General features: G+C 33.8%; 3 protein-coding genes across 3 annotated transcripts; 2 read left to right on the top strand and 1 right to left on the bottom strand.

Moving 5' to 3' along the window:
* LOC18612188 (protein DETOXIFICATION 41) lies at positions 230-2,791 on the top strand. Its single transcript, XM_007048834.2, has 8 exons — positions 230-693; positions 799-1,343; positions 1,468-1,554; positions 1,634-1,690; positions 1,782-2,020; positions 2,116-2,234; positions 2,325-2,411; positions 2,479-2,791. Exons 1-8 carry the CDS (start codon positions 247-249, stop codon positions 2,557-2,559), a joined length of 1,662 nt encoding a protein of 553 aa, XP_007048896.2. The 5' UTR covers positions 230-246; the 3' UTR covers positions 2,560-2,791.
* Positions 9,503-13,541, top strand: LOC18612186 (protein DETOXIFICATION 41). The gene is made up of 8 exons (XM_007048832.2): positions 9,503-9,933; positions 11,561-12,105; positions 12,189-12,275; positions 12,363-12,419; positions 12,535-12,773; positions 12,857-12,975; positions 13,078-13,164; positions 13,248-13,541. The coding sequence occupies exons 1-8, from the start codon at positions 9,619-9,621 to the stop codon at positions 13,317-13,319; spliced, it is 1,521 nt and encodes a 506-aa protein (XP_007048894.2). The 5' UTR covers positions 9,503-9,618; the 3' UTR covers positions 13,320-13,541.
* On the bottom strand, positions 13,666-20,500 carry LOC18612185 (pentatricopeptide repeat-containing protein At3g59040). Its single transcript, XM_007048831.2, has 7 exons — positions 20,251-20,500; positions 19,845-20,133; positions 18,788-19,078; positions 18,284-18,532; positions 16,658-16,782; positions 15,509-15,607; positions 13,666-14,525 (listed from the first exon to the last, which is right to left on the bottom strand). The coding sequence occupies exons 1-7, from the start codon at positions 20,439-20,441 to the stop codon at positions 14,021-14,023; spliced, it is 1,749 nt and encodes a 582-aa protein (XP_007048893.2). The 5' UTR covers positions 20,442-20,500; the 3' UTR covers positions 13,666-14,020.

Raw genomic sequence — 20,621 nt, 5'->3', positions numbered from 1 at the left:
CAACAGTCAACTTGGATAATCTCCAAAACCCACAACAAAGAATTGAAAACTGTATTGAAAGTTTTATACTTTAAATGTTTAATTTACTAGTTCATACTTGACAGTTTTAGTTTATAACTAAAGAGTCTTTGACCATACCTGCCCTTCCACCGCAACTAAATTAGGTGACACTTTTGTTAGTTTCATCTGCTATTCTCTTCCAAACGATCCAAAAGAATAGTAGTTAACTACTTCAATTTCAATGCCATGATTCTCATCTTCTTCTCCCACACCATACAACTAGTTAAATATGTTGGCTTTTACTGGCATGATTTCATAGCGTCAAACCTAAAATACCATCTCTTACTAGATTCTTCACTTAATTGCTGTGGCCTGACAATGGGTTCCGCTGCTCCTGAGTATCAGCCATTGCTACTGGGTCTCGACTCCCATGCTCGGATACCCGATTTGTCATCCGTTGCAATCGAAGAGTTTTTGCAACACAGGCCGGTAGCTCTGCGATGGTGGCCAAGGCTTGTGGCATGGGAGTCCAGGCTTCTTTGGCTTCTATCTGGGGCTTCTATAGTTGTTTCCATATTCAATTACATGCTCAGCTTTGTTACCTTGATGTTCACTGGACATCTGGGTGCTTTAGAGCTTGCTGGTGCTTCTATTGCTAGTGTTGGTATTCAAGGTCTTGCCTATGGGATCATGGTATTCTCTTCTTAACCCTGTTTTTTTCTTTGTTCTGTTCAGTTAGTTGCATGAGTACCTGGTTAATGTTTTTTTCCTTTTCCTTTTGGGTCCCCCAAAATACAGTTGGGTATGGCCAGTGCAGTGCAAACTGTATGTGGACAGGCCTATGGGGCTAAGCAATACTCAGCAATGGGAATCATTTGCCAAAGAGCAATAATCTTGCACTTGGGAGCGGCGGTCCTTCTAACATTTCTGTATTGGTTCTCTGGTGATGTACTCCGGGCAATAGGCCAAACTGAAAGCATAGCTCAGCAAGGCCAAGTGTTTGCTCGAGGTTTGATCCCTCAAATTTATGCATTTGCCATTAGTTGCCCAATTCAGAGGTACTTGCAAGCACAGAATATTGTGAACCCCTTGGCATATATGTCCGTTGGGGTATTCCTGGTCCACATTCTTCTGACGTGGGTTGTTGTCTATGTCTTGGGGTATGGCCTATTGGGAGCCGCTCTGACTCTCAGCCTCTCTTGGTGGTTTCTTGTTATTGTAAATGGGCTTTACATTGTTCTGAGCCCGTCTTGCAAGGAAACTTGGACTGGCTTATCCTTGAGAGCCTTCACAGGAATTTGGCCTTATTTCAAGCTCACTGTTGCTTCTGCTGTTATGCTCTGGTATGCGTCTGATTATTGTAGCTTACAACTACAATACACATTGTACTTTTTCTTTTGTCACTGCTCACTAGTTTGGGAATATCCTACATTTTTCTTTGTCTGATGTTGGCTTATAATAATGTAGTTTGGAGATATGGTACAACCAAGGGTTGGTGCTTATATCGGGGCTCCTTACTAATCCAACAATCTCACTTGACTCCATTTCAATTTGGTAAGTGAATGCCCCTCTTCTCTCACTTGCAATTTTGCTTCCTTTATGTGAGCAAATCCTAATTTGGTTCAATCTTCAGCATGAATTACTTGAACTGGGACATGCAATTTATGCTCGGCCTCAGCGCAGCTGCCAGGTTAGCAAACCAATCGAAGCTCTGAATTAGATAATTCAATACTTTGTTTTTTTTCTGTCACTGAATATCGTTGTAAATTGGCCTTTGGCAGTGTTCGAGTCAGTAATGAGCTAGGGGCAGGTCATCCAAGGGTAGCAAAATTTTCAGTTTTTGTGGTGAATGGCACAAGCATCCTTATCAGCATAGTTTTCAGTGCAATTGTTTTGATATTCCGGGTTGGATTGAGCAAAGCATTTACAAGTGACTCTGAGGTTATAGAGGCAGTTTCAGACTTGACTCCACTGCTTGCCATCTCTGTTTTCCTAAATGGCATTCAGCCAATCCTCTCAGGTAATCATTCCAGAACGAAACCAACAAATTATGTATGACCCAAAGTTTTGGTCATCTTCTTGTTTATAATGTTCTACTCTGTTTTGGAATTTCAGGGGTGGCAATAGGGAGTGGATGGCAAGCAATTGTGGCTTATGTAAACCTGGCCACTTACTACATAATTGGTCTCCCCATCGGATGTGTCCTCGGCTTCAAAACAAGTTTAGGAGTAGCAGTAAGTTTATTCACTGCCCATTTCTCCCCAAGTCTCTTATCAATTTTCCCTGCTAATGGTATATTGAATGTGCACTTTGACACTGTTCAGGGAATCTGGTGGGGGATGATTATTGGAGTTCTTTTACAAACAGCAACTCTCATTATTCTCACTGCCAGAACCAATTGGAGCCAGGAGGTAATAATCTAATCTATGATGTATTTCATTTTTAAGTGCCCAAATAATAACTTTAATGGTTTTGCAGGTTGAAAAGGCTGCTGACCGCTTGAAGACTTCTGCTAGGGAGGATACGGAAGACTCGGTGACAGGGGTACCAGGAGTATGAGCCCACATTAATATATTTCTCTGTTTTCCAAACACCCTCTTCTTACAATTTTGAATATGTATTCTTGTAATTTTGGGTTAAGTCAATACCTTGAGCAGGTTCTCTTTCTCTTTTTCTTTCTATTTTCCCCTTTGATTTACCTAAGATCACCTCATCTGAATCAAATGTTATATCAATCATAAGATCCCAATAAATTGAAAAACCAAGGCAGGCTTTCTTAGGTTGTCGCCAATTTGATGGTAATTCTTTTCGTTGGATGATTCATTAAAAGTGCAAAATGAGCAACAATTTGCCCTCTCTAACACTGGCTTTTGTTTAAAGCTTAAGTCCATATTATACCCACTAAATTTGTTTCTGCCCCAATATGATAATATGACAATAGGATATTTGTCAAACTAAAATATCTTTCTTGGGCTTCGAAAGCCAGAGGCTTGCTATCATTGGGTAGATATGTCAAAATGGGCCTGGCTTATTGGCCTGGCTCATTTGTTATTAAAAATGGGGTAGATTGGGTTTAAAAATTTAGGTCATATTAGAATCGGACATAAACAGGTCAGCCTATTTGATTAGTGGGCTGTCCTGAGTTGAGGCGGGTCAACCTTGTGGAACCAAAAAAAATAATTTTAGTTAATTTAATAATTATATATATTTAGCTATATAAAATTAATAATTTAGTTACCAATGGTATTGCTGATTTTATATATTTTAATATCTTTAATATTTACTTATCAAATTAATAATTTTAGTTAAGATTGAAACTCACTATCTCTTTTTCTTTTATGGCAATGAAGATTAAATGATAAATTAATAATGATTCAAATCTTGAGACATCATTGTTGTCCAAATAAGATTCAAATGTTTTGTTTGAGGATGAAGATTGAGGAGGACATAAATGGTTCTTGAAGTTTCTATTTATTTGATTATATATTTATGTTTATGAGATAGTAGTTTGAGTTAAAGATTGAAACTTCGTTTATGTTTGAGGTAATTTATTTGCTTATTTATATTTGGTGTAATTTATTTGTTTGTAACATGTTTTTATTATTCAATTTATGGATTAAATTATTGAACAATTTTATTGAAATGAAGCTTGTTAGGTAGAATAGTAAAAATGAATTTTTTTTTTGTAAAAAAAGAAGCGGGTTGGCCCAACCTGACCCATGGGTTGGCAAGAGATGGGCCAGGTTGGAGTTTTTATAGCCTATGTAAAAAATGAGTTGGTCCAACCCAACTCATATTTTTCAAGGCAAAAAGACATGTCCAGTCCCTATATTCTTCAATTTTATTCAATTTAATATCTATACTCAAAATCGAAACAATTTAGTCTCTTGATTTTGAAAATTTCGTCAATTTAGTCCCTCCCTCTAAGGACATCCAATTTTTTCGTTAAAAGACGACGTCAGTTATGATGTCAGAGCTGACGTATCACATTTTGATGATGTGGCAATGTCATGTGGCACTTACATGTTGATGTGTCAGTGATGACATGGCACTGACATGCTGACGTGTTAGTACCACGTGGCAGATAAAAAAATTTCAAAAAAAAAATTATGCCATGTCATAGGGACTAAATTGAACAAAAATATATAGTATATAGACTAAATTGAACAAAATTGAGATGTTGAGAGACTAAATTGAAAAAAATATTTGAAAAATGATATATAGATTTAGCAAATATTAGTACAAATATTTACAGTTATATTTAACTTCATCAACTATAACTTGTATCATCGTTAACTCTATATATCAGTTCTTCATTTTTTTAAAAGAAAAAACTAAATTAACACATTTTGCTAATTTGACTCTAACTCAAGTTAAAAACCAAGTTAAATAAATTTCAAATTTTTATACTATTATAATAGAAGAAAAAATAATTTATTTAGTCATTTTGTATTATTTTATTTTAACATAATACAAGTTATTCATTTAAATTTGACTTCAGGTATGAAATTTTTTCAAAATTTTTTTTATAAAAAGAGAATTCACTCTTAATTTTTGTAAAAAAGATAAATTAATTTAGATGTTCTAAAATCAAATAATCAAGTAAGAAAATATTTATTTATATTTTTTAACACCATAAATCTTTTACACTTAAATATTTGGCTTATTAATAAGTATAGAAATAATCTACTTAAAGATTTGTATTTTTCAAATATGTTTTTCAATTTAGTCTCTTAACATCTTAATTTTGTTCAATTTAGTCCCTATGCTATATATTTTTGTTCAATTTAGTCCTTATGACGTAGTAAAATTTTTTTTTATTTACCACGTGGCACTGACATGTCAACGTGTCACTGCCATGTCAACATGTCATTGCCACATCATCACTGACACGTCAGCATGTAAGTGCCACACGGCATCACCACGTCATCACCCAATGCCACATGGCATTGCCACATCATCATTCGATGCCACGTGGCATTGCCACATCATCAAAATGTAATACATCAACGCTGACATCATCCTTTAACGGAAAAATTGGATGCCGTTGGGGAGATGGACTAAATTGATAAAATTTTCAAAATCAAGGGACTAAATTGTTTCGATTTTGAGTACAAGGACTAAATTGAACAAAATTAAAGAGTACTATGACTAGATAGGTCTTTTTAGAATTTTATTTTATTAATAAAATTTTTGTAGATCCAAAATATTAATTTAAATTTAAATTTATATTAAAATTATTGTGGTATTTGAATTTAAATAAAATCGTTTTATAAGAAATTTTAAGTAAATTTAAATGAATGATAAGTTTGGGTTAGAGTTGAATAATTTCAGAAGAAAGTGTATTTGTAAATTGTGAAAGTTGTAATTAAATCAGTATATTTTGCTAATTTGAGTAAATTTAAATAAAAAGTAAATTGGGTAAGAGTTGAATAACTTCAAAAGAATGTATATTTGTAAATTGTGAAAGTTGTAACTAAATCAACATATTTAGTCATTTTATATTATTCGATTTTAACATAATGTAAGTTATTCATCTAAATTTGACTGTAGGTATGAAATTTTTTCAAAATTTTTTTTATAGAAGGAGAATTTAAACTTAATTTTTGTAAAAAAGATAAATTAATTTACATATTTTAGAATCAAATAATCAAGTAAGAAAATATTTTTATATATTTTTTAACACTTAAATATTTAGCTTATTAATAAGCATATCAATAATCTACTTAAAGATTTTGTACTTTTTAAATATTTTTCTCAATTTAGTCCCTCAACATCTCAATTTTGTTTAATTTAGTCCTTACGACGTGACAGAATTTTTTTAATCTGTTATGTAGCATTGACATGTCAGCATGTCAGTGCCATGTTAGCATGGGAATGTCACGTCAACACTAACATGTCAGCATGTAAGTGCCACATCAGCATTGAAACATCATCGTTTAGTGCCACGTGACATTATCAAGTCATCACCCAATGCCACGTGACATTGCTATGTCATCAAAATGTGACACGTCATCGCTGATGTCATCTTTTAACGAAAAAATTGAATATTGTTAAGGAAATGGACTAAATTGATGAAATTCTCAAAATAAAAAGACTAAATTGCTTCGATTTTGAGTATAGAGACTAAATTGAATAAAATTGAAAAGTACAAGAATTGGACAAGTCTTTTTACCATTTTTGCAGCCCACGAGGGTTTGGGCCAAGCTAGGCAAAGTCAACCCATATTGACACATCTATCAATGGGTAAAGAGTTTACTGGGTTTTAAAGTTTTGTTTCAAAAAGAAATACTAACTTAAATGAAATCTAGATATTCTTCCGGCCAATGAAGATGTTCAAAATTAAAATGATCAAAATATCCAATAAGTCTTTGTATTCATGCATTTTATTCAATTTAGTTTTTATAATCAAAATCGAAGTAATCTAGTCTTTTAATTTTAGAAATTGCTTTAATTTAGTCATTTTCCCTAATAACATCCTATTTTGCTATTAAAGGAGATGGCATCAACGTTGACATAACATTAATACGATGACGTGTCAATACCATTTGACATCGACATGATGACATGATAGTGCTACGTGGTACTAGTATGATTTCATGACAATGTTGACGTGGAACTGACATGTGGCCAATGTTGACATGTCAGTGCCACGTGACAATGCTAACGAGATAGATCAAGAAAAAAGATTTTTCCAAAAAAAAATATGTGTCATATTATAGGGAATAAATTGAATAAAATTAAGGTGCTAAGGGATTAAATTAAAAAAATATTTAAAAAATATAAATATTTAAGTAGATGATATATAAACTTATTAATAAGCTAAATGTTTAAGTGTAAACGATTTATGATGTTAAAAAACATATATAAATATTCTTTTACTTCATTATTTGATTCCAGAATATGTACATTAATTTATCTTTTTTGCAAAAATTAAGTTTGAATTCATCTTCTATAAAAAAAATTTCGAAAAAAATTTTTCATATATAAAGCCAGATTTTGATGAATAACTTACATTATGTTAGAATAAAATAATATAAAAAGGTTAAATAAATTATTTTTTTCTTCTATAAATAATAGTATAAAAATGTGAAATTTATATTCTAAATTTGACTTCGTTTTTAATTTGAGTTGAACGCAAATTAAAAAAATGTTGATTTAGTTACAATTTTTACAATTTACAAATACCCATTCTTTTGGAATTATTCAACCCTTACCCAATTTACCTTTTATTTAAATTTATTTAAAATTTCTTATGTAATGATTTTATTTAAATTCAAAAATTACATTTAAATTATGCTAAATTTAAATTTAAATTATTAATTTGAATCTACAAATAAATTGTAAATACAAAATGAAATAGTACAAATATTTACAATTATATTTAACTCGATCAGCCATCTTTAATCCAGAACATTCCAGCCTAAAAAATATGACCTGAAATATTAAACAAAATAAAAACATAAAAAACAAACCAAAATTGAAGGGGTGGAGTAGTTCAGATTTGATGGGTGTAATAAAAGGTTTGTTATACCCAAATTAAGAAAGTCAGAATAAGAAATTATTTTTATAATCATTGTTAACTCCATATCTCCCTTTTTCATTTAAAAAAAAAACCAAAAACAATGAGACTCAAATACTCACAAACGTTCTCATCAAAGAGCTGTTTAGCCCTTAAATTAAAGAATTTAAGAAAAAAAATCCAAATCAAAATCCAAAAACGTAAATCTGTTGTTATTACCCGAATTTCGTAACAAGTAATTGATGAATTAAATTTTTAACGAGAAAAACAAAGAACGAAGAAGAAAATTGAGAAATGGTCAAGGAGAAGAGTGGCTATTACTATTTATAATTGTGAAAACAAAACCTTAATTCTAAACATTTTTAGGATTTGTGTAAATTCCGATACTGTCACTAAGTATATATCCAAGAGGATCAAGATAAAATATTGGAATTTTTTTTATAAAAAGGGAATTCAATATTAATTTTTGAAAAATAGATAAATTAATGTACTTATTATAGAATAAAATGATCGAGCCAAAAAAAATATATATTTCTTAACACCATAAATCTTTTACATTTAAACATTTGATTTATTAATAAATATATGTATCATCTACTTAAATATTTATATTTTTATTTCTTTTATTTATTTCCTCAACACTTTAATTTTGTTCAATTTAATCTTTATGACTTGACAAAGATTTTTTTTGAAAAGTTTTTTTCTTGATCTACCACGTCAGCATTGTCATGTCATCATATTAGTGTCACGTGATACTACCATGTCAAATGTCATTAAAAAAATGATTAAATTGAAAAATTTTTAAAATTAAGAGATTAAATTATTTTGATTTTGAATATAGGGATTAATTTGAACAAAATGCATGAATATAGAGATTTGATGAATATTTTGACCGTATTAAAATAAGCCATCGATAATATCAGCAACTTGTTCACGTTATCTCCTAAAGCATCTTGATCTCCCGTGAAGCATCTCCTTCAGTTCGATTAAATATTGTGGGAGTAAAATCTATATCGGTACATACAATTCTAGCTAAACTTTGAAGCCTTGTTGGCTGCAGCAACTTTTCTCCTAGAACAAATTGTAAAAACCAGAGGAGAAAGGAAGGGAGAGGGAGATGTCCCTGTTCACTTTCCAGGTAGGCTCAAAAAATTTAATGTAATCCTTCACGCCAACAATATTAATGGACTATGTGGCCAAACCAATGAAGAACACCCTTGTGAAAAAGAAGTGCATATGTTATATATATATATATATTACAGGTTAGATGACGCTATGCGGCTATGCTGGTGTATTGTTTGGTGTTGGGGGACAATGTTTTCAAGTCAAGTACGTTTAATAATCTTTTTCTGCCCTTCGTTGTTTGCCCCAGTTGTTTGGTTTGCTTTTCTGGTTCTGTTTCACGTCTTTTTCTGTCCTTTTGCTTCTGTTGTTGTGTCGCATTGTTCTTTGATGGAACCCTCCACTTTTTTTATCTCAATAAAGCTGCTATCAAAAACAAATGGTTGGGCAGCTAAGATTGTAGATTTCATTTTGTAAGATTGTGGACCAAAACATAACTTTTAGAACATGGGCGACTAAAAATCAAAATAAAAAAAATTTTGATGACCCATTTTGGCAATTTACCTATATATGGGACACACTTCTCCTCCTACACACTATTGGAACAGAAAGCTGGCGGCCATGGGTACTCTTCAGGCTCTAAACTAGCCCTTGAAAACTCCAAAGTCAGTAAGTCACTCTACCATAAGCAATTGGCATTACGTAAAAGCCTAATTACATGCAATAATAGTTTTCTTTTGTTGACAAGATAATAAATGGAAGGTCAATAAATTTCAACATTATTTTTCCGGATACGTTTCGTAATATCTACCCCTCTTAAAAATCAACGGGTAGTTGAACACGGGGACCAATTTCATGGTTGCACCCAATTATTTTTTCCGGATTATTAACACCGCAAATATAAGTTAAGAAATGTTCCTCAAGGAAACCATAAGTACTGGATACGATGACATTCTAGATATCAGCTTCTACCATCGGAAAAAGAAAATTAATCGTACCAGACAGACTGACTGTACATATCATAAGCGGAAAACATGAGCACAGGGGAGCAGCAACCCCTGCTAGTATGGAGGAATAATGTTTATGATTTGCCTTCGGATGCAATCGAAGAGGTTTTGGAGAAAAGAGAAGCAGTGGGAGTGGGAGTGGGAGTGGGATGGTGGGCGAGGCTGGTTGCATGGGAGTCAAGGCTCCTTTGGGTGCTGTCTGGCGCATCCATAATTGTCTCAGTATTCAATTACTTGTTGAGCTTCGTCACCTTGATGGTCACCGGTCATCTTGGCGCATTGGAGCTGGCGGGAGCCTCCATAGCCAGCGTGGGAATTCAGGGTCTTGCTTATGGGATTATGGTATGTTTTTTTTTTTTTATTAACTTTATTGAGGGATAATATAGTATAAACTTTTCAAGCACTAGGGATAATATACATAATTTAGGTCAAATTCTTTTGTCTCACCTGATTTCACATCAATTGGTTTATGTAGTGATGAATATTAAATTTTATCTTTGGATTTGTTCAATAAATTTGTCACTATGGTAGGATAAATAATTTATGGTAAAATGCCTTGACTCTATTTAAGTTTTAATAATAATTTTAAGCGAGTCTATTAGTATTAATACATGACGTTAACGAGCAAACCTGAAATGTTTTAAATACCTTTCTTCTTTCTCTACTCTTTTCTTTTCTTTTAGTTCAGTCGACAACGTTCCCTTACGTCGGCTAGCTACTCCGCGATCTAGCATTCTTGTGACGTCGACAAGTGCCAGTTTGGGTTGGAAGGGCGTGATCTGGCATTCCCATGACTAGATCTGGCTAGTTAGCACCTGCTAGATCTAATGTTCCTGCGATCGGATTTAGCCAGAGAACATTCGTTCAATGCTTGCCGTGTTATCCTCTGTCGTCGCTACTGGATTTAGCTAGGGAAAGCCAAATTCGACATTCTTGCGATCGGATTTAGCCTAGGAACGTCTGATCGACGCTTGCCATGTCATCCTTCGTTGTTGCTATGTGGAAAAATTTAGTGAGAGAAGAGAGAGAATGCTTGGTTAGAGAGAGAAAAAAAATTGTAAAAATAAAAAAATTATATTTTATATATTAATAATTTTTAAAATTAATAAAAATAAAATTATTTTAAAAATATTATCACGTCATTAATAAAAATATTAACAGTTGATTAATGATACAATTTATGTGTTTAATAAAAGATATTTTTTTAAATAAATTATCGAAATTTATGTAAAATTACGATCAAAACTAAAAAAAGTGAAGATATTTTACCCAATAATTTAAGATAAAAGTGAAAAGACGTTGGGAAAGTTTGAAATACTTTTGCTCCCTCTGGTCCTACCGTAACTAACCTAACCTCTCAAAGGGGAAAGTGATCATTGCAACCAAAAGCCAACATACTTGAAATAAGAATTTAGAATCCTCATCTCGTTTCAAATGAACGGAATTTCGTCCTATTAGTTTTTTAAAGATTTCTTTAAAATAATAAATATTACTTTAATATTACATTTATTGAAATATTAAATATATATATATATATATGTTATTTTAATTTTTACAACTTTTAGTTTTAAGGATGCAATAATTGCAAAATAGAAAACAAAAGATATGCTTGTGTGCACTATGTTACGAGGTTAATTATATATCAATTATAAATGTTTTCTTATATTATGAATTATAACGATGAATTAAAGAATTTAGTTAGAGTGGCTGATAATTAAATGGTGTGAACCCAAAACTCTGATTGTTTATGTGAATATAGATACTAAAATATAGTTTATAAAATTATGATTAGTAAATTATTTGAGTGATCAAATTAAATTTATATTTTTTTAATTTCATTAATGTAAAATATTGTACTAAAAAACCTTTTTTTTAGTGACTTAATTAGACATAAAAGTCAACTAAATTTTTCTTGTTTGCATTTAATTTCATTAATATTTTTAACTTTTTTATATTATCTTAAAAACAGTTGGGCATGGCCAGCGCGGTGCAAACTGTGTGCGGCCAAGCTTACGGGGCTAAGAAATACGCAGCCATGGGCATCATTTGCCAAAGAGCAATCGTTTTGCACATAGGAGCCGCAGTCCTCCTCACATTTCTGTACTGGTATTCCGGTGCAGTCCTTAAAGCAATAGGCCAATCTGAAAGCATAGCCGAGCAGGGCCAAGTCTTTGCCCGTGGTTTGATCCCTCAACTTTACGCATTTGCTTTAAGCTGCCCCATGCAGAGGTTCCTGCAAGCTCAGAACATAGTTAATCCCCTTGCATTTATGTCTGTCGGGGTATTGCTCTTGCACATTCTTCTTACATGGCTTGCGATCGATGTATTGGAGTACGGCATTATTGCAGCAGCTCTGACTCTCAGTCTCTCCTGGTGGTTTCTTGTCATTGCCACCGGGCTCTACATTGTTCTAAGTCCTTCTTGCAAAGAGACTTGGACCGGTTTATCCATGAAGGCTTTTAAAGGAGTTTGGCCTTATTGCAAGCTCACCGCTGCTTCTGCTGTTATGCTTTGGTATGTCTTCAGAACCCGAATGGTCATAATCTAGCTTCATTTATCAATCATTAGTGTCAACCTTGTAGCAATTGGCAATGCAGTTTGGAGATATGGTACAACCAAGGACTGGTGCTCATATCTGGTCTTCTCCCTAACCCTACAATCTCACTAGACGCCATTTCCATTTGGTATGTTAACGCCTGCTGCCTCTTCCCATAAATACCTGGTCGACTTTCATGTACAAGTCCTAATAGTTAAAGCCATGCGTTTTTCAGCATGAATTACTGGAACTGCGACATCAACTTCGTCTTAGGCCTTAGTGCAGCAGCCAGGTTAGTTAAGCAAGTTGTGGATAAAATGTTCATTTTGGCATTGCAGATATAGCTGCATATTTGATCTGCCATTTGTGATTAATTAATGGTTATTGGGCAATACTGGACTTGACAGTGTTCGTGTGAGCAATGAGCTAGGAGCAGGTCATCCAAGGCTCACCAAATTTTCAGTTATAGTGGTGAATGCAACCAGCATTTCCATCAGTGTGGTTTTCACTGCAATTATTTTGATATTTCGAGTTGGTTTAAGTCGAGCTTTCACAAGCGATGCTGAGGTCATAAAAGCAGTGTCCAATTTGACTCCACTGCTTGCCATCTCCGTTTTCTTGAATGGCGTTCAGCCTATACTCTCAGGTATGTTTCTCCGAAAAAACTAGCAAGAGACCAACCACAACCAGCCACCAGGCTGAACCCCTCCTTTGTCTTGGGAATTTCAGGAGTGGCCATTGGGAGTGGATGGCAACATATTGTGGCTTATGTCAACCTGACCACATACTACATTATTGGTCTTCCAATTGGATGCATTCTTGGCTTCAAAACTAGTTTAGGAGTGGCAGTAAGTGGTTCTTCAATCTCTGTTCTCAGATTATTACTTGATTTTTTTTAACAAAAAAAATTGAAATAAATATTTGAGTTGTCTTTTAACACTGTTGTTTAGGGTATATGGTGGGGGATGATTATTGGGGTTCTTCTACAAACATCAACTCTAATCATTCTCACAGCCAGAACAAACTGGAACACAGAGGTAATTAATTTCATTTTTAATCAATAGTGGATTTAGGGATCTTATGAGTTAGTTAGGTGTTTCTATACCTAATTATTTTGTAGGTTGAAAAAGCTGCCGACCGCTTGGAGAAATCTGCCAATGAGGAGACATTACAATTGGTAACAGCTGTATAAGAACATGAACAACCCTTGAAGCATCTTATCGAGATAGGCTTGTAAGGGCAGGAGTGAAGCGTCTTCAGAATTTGGTGGCTTGGGTTTGAGTCTAAATCGGTTTTGGATTTAACAATCCTTCGATCAAGTTGCCAACTTAGGAGTTCTTAGGTTTATGTTGGGCTATCATTTTGTTGAAGTTCGTACTTAAACTTTTCATTAATAAAGCATCTTTTCCCTAAACTCTGGCCCTCTTTCCCTTTCAACTTTTGCATTTATTTAGAGAAAGCTCGTTTACTAGGGAATGTAAAAGTTGGTGGATTGGCTCCAGTTTGAAGACTCAAAAGCTCGTAACATTTATAAAAAATAAGCACAAAACCATCAATTTACTATCTTCTATATCAAGTAGAGATCAAGAAGTACCGGTGTAAGTTCACCGCGGTCGATCACAAGATGATCCAGCCTTTTTTCTACAAAGACCTGGTCTTACATATAACAAGAAAAGAGTTAGCTTGAAAGCCATTAATACTAGAGATGCAATCAAATAATTATAACATGGCAAGTAACTATGTGTAACAGCTCTAGCGTCCAGCGAAGCTCAACCTAATTTAACTCAGTGATATATTTTCATGGCTGAGGAAAACCCAGCCAGGAGACAAAATTCCAGGCTTTACAAATCAACTGAGTATGCAAGTATGTACAAATTGCTTTTCTCGTGATAACTATAGCTGACCCAGTTTTTCACAAGATTTGGCCTCTTCTATATCACCGTAATCTTCTTCATTGAGAAACCTAGAAAATCCATTAACCTTTGCCTCCATACACCCTACAAGTTGGTTGGCCTCTTTCTGTTCATCTGCAGTTTTGGCTAAAGATAAAAGAATGTTTTTTGCTTTCCTGTCAGGTGGAACACCAGAAGATGCCATTTCTTTATACCAAATAACAGCACTACCAAAGTCCCTGTTCTTCCCATACGCATCCATGAGAGTCGTGAAGATGGTTTGATTTGCTATGATACCATTTAACTGCATTTCTTCGTATGTCTCCATCATCTTTTCAAGATTATTTACCTTGGCATATCCTTTCATCAACGTCCCATATGTGACAACATTTGGTTGAAGCCCATCTTGTTTCAGTCTTTTGAAGAAATTTTCAGCACCCTCCAAATTGGAAGCATTGACATAAGCCAATAACATAGTTGTATAAGAGCAGATATCAGGGGTGTATCTGCAAAGAAGTACAAAGTAAAAGTTAATGTAGCTGTTTGGATGTTGCATCAATTGTACATGTTAGTGCTTGATAAGGATAAAAGGCTAACCACCTTAAAACTCAGTGGTCCTAATAGACAATCAGGAGGAGTAAAATTACATCCATTAAAAGTTTTATTGGATATTATTCTACTTTTGTAGAAAATAAAAGTTTCAAATGTGATGGGTATTGCTTTGCTAAAAATTGGGTGAGAAAAATACAGTGAACATCAATAGCAAGACAAACTAAAAGCAAAGAAAATTAGAAAAGGATAGCAGATATGGTGGCTTCCATGGACAGCAGAAATCAAAGAAATATGGCTTAATCTGATTGAAGGTGAATACAAGCCAAATCTTTTTCCACTCAATTTTAAAGAAAAATAATATTTACAAAAACCATGGATTTTGAGGAACAACATTTAAGGCAGAATCACATGAGAAAAACATATGAATAACCAGATACCAATTATAATCTTTCTTTACAACATATTAGGGCTTAGATAGACTTCGAAGACTTGGATGGCAGAGGTGATTTGCACTTAGAAGAATAATAATGTAATTGAAATCAAATTGAGTTGTAGCAACTCTTTCATACATACAATAGAGAACAATAGAAATTATGTGGGCCCGGTTCCAACCATTACTTTTTAGTGTATTACTTTCCAATACGCCTTCAAGAACTACATAATCAGAAGAAAGTTACAAATACCCCCATCCCCACGCCCTGTGACCCAAAAAAAAAAAGAACAATGGGTTGAGTATGTGGCTGCCAATTATGTCAATTTTGAAATATAATCAAATTTCATTCCTAAAGATAGGTGCACAGCTAAAACTAACTTTTTTAAGTACAAGATAGAGCTTCAATGGAATGAACTAAAATAAGAACACCAAACATAGGAAACAGAAACCATGCATTTGGAAATGTCCTTATAGCAGCTTGACTTTCAGATTAGAATACTTTACCCGTCTCTTCTCATGCTTTTGAACACAGTCCGAGCTTGCTCCACCATTCCCGAAATTGCAAATGCATCAAGCAAAATATTATAAGATTTATGGGTAGGCCTGGAAAAGAGACAGAATGGGATAGCACTGAGACCTCCAAAAAAATGGTTGGGTATCAACTTTGACAGAAAGAATATATAGCTGTTAAATGGCTAGCCACAAACTTGAAAGTCAATTAGTAAATGAAAATGCAACTCTAAATTAAACCCCAAAAATGAAGTTGATGGTTAGAAAGAATATATAGCTGTTAAATGGCTAGCCACAAACTTAACAGTCAATTAGTGAATGAAAACCAGAAAACTGAAATCCCTAAATTAAACCAGAAAAAGAAGTTAATGGTTAGTCACATGCTAATCGCATGATGAAGTTGGCATTATTCACCGCTACATCAACTATATCTTGTCCACTCTCCTCGTATTGGTATTGCATCTATATTCATGAAGATGCACAGGAAATAACATTGGATATGAATCGGTATTATTCTTCATGCATACGAAGAATGATCACACATTCTTCTATTCTGGCTAAAGCTGGTATAAGAAAGAATACAAGATCACCTGGGCACACTGGTAAGACATTGCCCTAGATTTAAGTCACTAAATAAGACATGTTCGTTTGCCTCACTTCTAATTATGACTTCAATCATCAAAGTCAATTTAACCAGTCCTATGAACTATTCCTAACGCCAAAAACCATTATTACTTGAATAAATCTAAGATACAAACCACTACTTTGCATCAACCTTTTAGGGTATTAAAATGTTTTTTTGTGCAAATTGACATGGCCAGGTGTAAGGGGGAGTTGCACCATAGACCTTTAACCTTCTAATGGAGTGTTAACAACCAAATTAATGAAGGTCATCTATTAAGAGGCCAAACTGTTCTGACTGGACTTATAATTTTAAATATAGAAATATGAGGTGCCAAATATGAAAATTAGTGAATGTCTTTGCTGAATTCAGCTCCTGTTCTATTTTTCAAGTGAGCATGGCTGTTGAGAACCATCAACTCTACATTAGAAGCAAGCAAAAAACTCAACCTACTGACTACATCAGTTTAATATCAAAGCACAGTGGGATCTAACTTGGTTATACAAGTTGAACTTGCACACCTGATTCCAGCATCCAGCATCTCCTCGAAAACAGCCAAAGCTTCCTCTTCCCTCCTAGCTTTTCCATAAGCATTAATGAGCAAGGCATAACTCACGACATCAGGCCGAAGACCAGCTCTTTGCATCTAAAATACCATTTTTATTTTGCAGTGTTACAAATTTATCATCAACGAGAAAGAACAAAAAACTCAAAAGATCAGACACTGGTATAAGGACATGAAGCACTTTGTGTCTATTTTCTTGCAGCAAAATTATGGTATCCACCATTTCAAACTTTTGTTGGATTTTGGTATTACCTAAGTACAATAAACCATACGATACAGGATAACTGAGGTGTTTTCAAATTAAGATGCATGGGACTATTTCAGCACACATACATAACAGATATGCCCATACTTACATATAGTAAAAAAAATGTGATTACCTACACGGGCATTTTGCAAGTGCTACACATTTTTGAAAGGTCAACATGAATATCCATGGATGTCAAAACCAACAAATTGATAAAGCTATCAGAAATATGGATATATACAATAGATGTATAAATGAAGGAAAAAGAACATTAATATCACTCTGAAAATCAAACGGTTTATGCTGCATCTTCTAGTACTAAAACATAACATAAAATTATAAGTTTAGCTGTTGACAACATTTTTGCAGCGGATATTGCAACAACTCCAAAAAGTTTAAAAAAGACTAACGCAAAATTTACCCACTTCACCGGTTAAGTCCATTTTTGAAGCAGACATTTCAAGATCATAACATGCTGATTAAGAACTTTACCAACTAGACCTTTATAATCTAAAAGAAAATTGCAGTTACAACCTCAGAATTTGGAAATCCAGCGAAGACCCACAAGATCACATATGTGTCGGATTTTCCTTCCCTCAAATAAATAGAACCACCAGAACACCAATTTCCAACAATCTTTTCAACAGAAACATACCCAGAAGGAGGTCTTGATTAAGGATTTCACACTCAATATAGAGAGCTAAGGATGACTCCAACACAGATTTTGCTTTAAATAATTTTTTATTGCAAAATTTGCTTAATTTGTGTGATGGCTTTCATTTGTTTATGTGCAATTCAGTCTTTAGTTTCTTAAGCTACAAATTTTAACTAAAGTACAAGGAAGTATTACCATAGGACCACTGATTAAACATAATTTATCAACCAAGATGATCAAAATAAGATCTATATGCTATCCTCAATTGAGACCACTACTAAATACATCATCCTCATGCTGTTATAAATGGAATATCAAGGATATGGTGCCCAAAGCAGGATGATATTAAAATTTGAGAATATACAGGATCATATAGTAAAATGAATGGAACTTTATGATATTAGCATCAGCTAAATGATAGAAAACAACATTATCTCTCGGTATGTTAAAAAAATTTACATGAGCAGAATAACGTATCAAAACGAAATACTGGACATCATATAACCTTAGACAATTCAACAATCATTCCAAAGTTCCTCTTTGAATGGTGGGCTGAAGAAAAATTGGTGCAACTCATGATTTCCATAAAATATTCTTGAAAAAAGAAAAGTATAACCACATCCACATGCTATAATACATAGAGACATGAAATGTAGTCAGATAAGGCACAAAAATTCTACCTGATCATATATCTTTGAAACTTCCTTGTAATTAGTTTCAAATGTCATAAGACTATTGTAAGTGACTGTGGATTGCTTAACTCCTCGTTCAGCCATCAGGGCAAATAGTTTACGCGCCTTCTCGTAACTCCCAGCCTTCTTATACATATAAATCATCATGTGGAACATTTTTTGGTCCGGCTTCAAAGGTGATTTTTCCTTATCCAAAACTGTCTCAAAAACTTCTTCGGCTTCCTTAAATTTCTTTCCCTAACAAGATATTGAAAGATGGGTGCTCAGATAAAAGCAGGAAAGACAAAAAAAATAATGAAAACAAGAAGGCCAACAGCAACCAAACAATTTGAAATATGCCTTAGTTAACATAGTCTACTTTTCTGGAAACCAAAAAAGGATGCTCTGCCTATAGCATATTGTGGATAATTATTTAATAGATCTATATAAATTAATTTCGTAAAGCAAGAAAAAGTTTTAAAGAAGATAGGAAAGGGTTTTTGAGGAAACTACCTCAACTAGTATTTTAAGTATTATTTGATATGTCAGAGCAGAAGGTTCAGGGCCTGAAGACTGCATCCTTCTAAAGATAGCTTCAGCATTATTGTATCGACCTCCTCTTCCATATGCTTCCATAAGAGCAGTATGTGAGACAACACTTGGTGCATAACCCTTTTTATTCATAAAACTCATAATTCTCTCAGCCTTGTTGAAGTCCCCTTGCTTTCCATATGCTGTTATAAGCATTATGAAATCCATTTCACTGAAGTCCCACCAGCTCTGTGCTCGAAGCCACTCAAGAATCTATAGGATAAAAAAGATTAGCACATAATGAGCAATTAGAACATAAAAATCACACAGTTTCACATTTACGTAATTTATAATTCAAAAGATCTGGTCTACTTCAAAATAAAATGAACAAAAAAAAAGTCCTTTTTTTTTACAAACTAGGAACATATAATTGCCCGCAAGAAACTCAAAGCTCAAGTCATTTTCCAAAGTAGGCGGTTGCATTTCCGTCTGATAGTAAGTCTATCTGTATTTTATCCCTGCTCTTTTCCCCCTTCACTCTTTGTGTGTTTGTTTCTAAATTGATCAAAAGAACGGCAAGAACAAAGTAACTGGTACCAAGGGCAAAGCCGTGAAGTTTTGCCAAAAATAAACTGAGACACTGTTGCACCAAATTCATTCCTGGATGCATTTAATTATGCCTTCTATTTTGGCTATAGTACTTTTTACCTTTTCACGAAATAAAATAGTTTGCTTTTGCACTATAATGACAACACCATCATACTGGCGCCTAGTTAGATTTCTTAGATTTAGGGGGAGTTATGCGTTGAAATTTTATCAGCAATCAACAAAAAACCCAATTAAGTCTCCTGAAATTCAAAAGTTCTTCTTTTATGTTGTATTTGATCAATATCAGTCAGAAGCATATGTTGGGCAGATTGTTAAAACTCACTCAAGACCTAGAGCATATTTATTGGCAAAGGAAACATTGTACATAGGTAAAGTTAAAAAAGTTAAATCATATAAGGCTCATAACATACACATATTTAATGAAAGATACCTCACTAACATATTGCCATTTTTTCATCTGCTTAAATCTAACCAAGGTGCCTAAAACCAAGTCTCTAGGAAGAGATTGTTCATTAGTCCGTTGGCGTCTAAGTACTGTAGAAGCAGAACCTGTGTCCTCGATATCCTTCATCAGTCTCCTCCAGCTCTTCTGATTAGCTTCATCAGCTGCATCTTTGAAATGTTCCACTTTCTTCCTCTTCCTCAAAAATTTTCTTGGAGCCAACATTCCCATTGAGATTACCCCAACTAAAGGATTATTACCGTCTGCTTTCAGTAACCTGAAAAAAAAAATATACAAACCACCAAAATTCAACCCAATGAAAAAAGGCATTCAAAATATAGAATCTTGAGTAAAAGAAAAGAAATGGGTAGTGATAAAAAGGAGAGAAAAGGACCTTGGGGATTGTCCAACTTTGAGAATTGCATGTTTAGTTGAGAAGTAAAGCTTTGGGGGAAGTGGGTTTCCCACAAGAGTTGTAGAAAAGGTAAGGCGAGAATTGTTGGCCTTCACAGAGGGCAGTGGCGACCGTCTGGATATGTTTTGGTGAAGCCCGTAGCCAATCGAAGCAGAAGGAGATGTCTCCATTTCTCCTTCTCAGTTCTAAGTTCTAAACGAGGATAGAAATAGATACGTTCTTAGCACAGTAAACGAATATAAACATGGTTAGATATTTTATGTAAGGAAACATGAAAAATATCCACGCCCCTTTTTAAAAATATTTTTTAATTACTATTAATTTATTTCTTTTAGTACTTAAAATGGGGA

The sequence above is a fragment of the Theobroma cacao genome, chromosome 1 (genome assembly GCF_000208745.1).
Source record: "Theobroma cacao cultivar B97-61/B2 chromosome 1, Criollo_cocoa_genome_V2, whole genome shotgun sequence".
Classification (NCBI taxonomy): domain Eukaryota; kingdom Viridiplantae; phylum Streptophyta; class Magnoliopsida; order Malvales; family Malvaceae; genus Theobroma; species Theobroma cacao.
This window is presented reverse-complemented; position numbering and strand designations above follow the sequence as displayed.

Excerpts from the sequence above, each read along its gene's own strand:
- LOC18612185 (XM_007048831.2), bottom strand. The coding sequence starts at position 20,441 with ATGGAGACATCTCCTTCTGCTTCGATTGGCTACGGGCTTCACCAAAAC. Across the intron at positions 20,134-20,250 it reads AAAGTTGGACAATCCCCAAG|GTTACTGAAAGCAGACGGTA; the intron begins GTCCTTTTCTCT and ends TTTTTTTTTCAG. Across the intron at positions 14,526-15,508 it reads AAAAGCATGAGAAGAGACGG|ATACACCCCTGATATCTGCT; the intron begins GTAAAGTATTCT and ends ACTTCTTTGCAG.
- LOC18612186 (XM_007048832.2), top strand. The coding sequence starts at position 9,619 with ATGAGCACAGGGGAGCAGCAACCCCTGCTAGTATGGAGGAATAATGTT. Across the intron at positions 12,774-12,856 it reads CGTTCAGCCTATACTCTCAG|GAGTGGCCATTGGGAGTGGA; the intron begins GTATGTTTCTCC and ends TGGGAATTTCAG. Across the intron at positions 12,976-13,077 it reads AAACTAGTTTAGGAGTGGCA|GGTATATGGTGGGGGATGAT; the intron begins GTAAGTGGTTCT and ends ACTGTTGTTTAG.
- LOC18612188 (XM_007048834.2), top strand. The coding sequence starts at position 247 with ATGATTCTCATCTTCTTCTCCCACACCATACAACTAGTTAAATATGTT. Across the intron at positions 694-798 it reads GTCTTGCCTATGGGATCATG|TTGGGTATGGCCAGTGCAGT; the intron begins GTATTCTCTTCT and ends CCCAAAATACAG. Across the intron at positions 2,412-2,478 it reads GAACCAATTGGAGCCAGGAG|GTTGAAAAGGCTGCTGACCG; the intron begins GTAATAATCTAA and ends ATGGTTTTGCAG.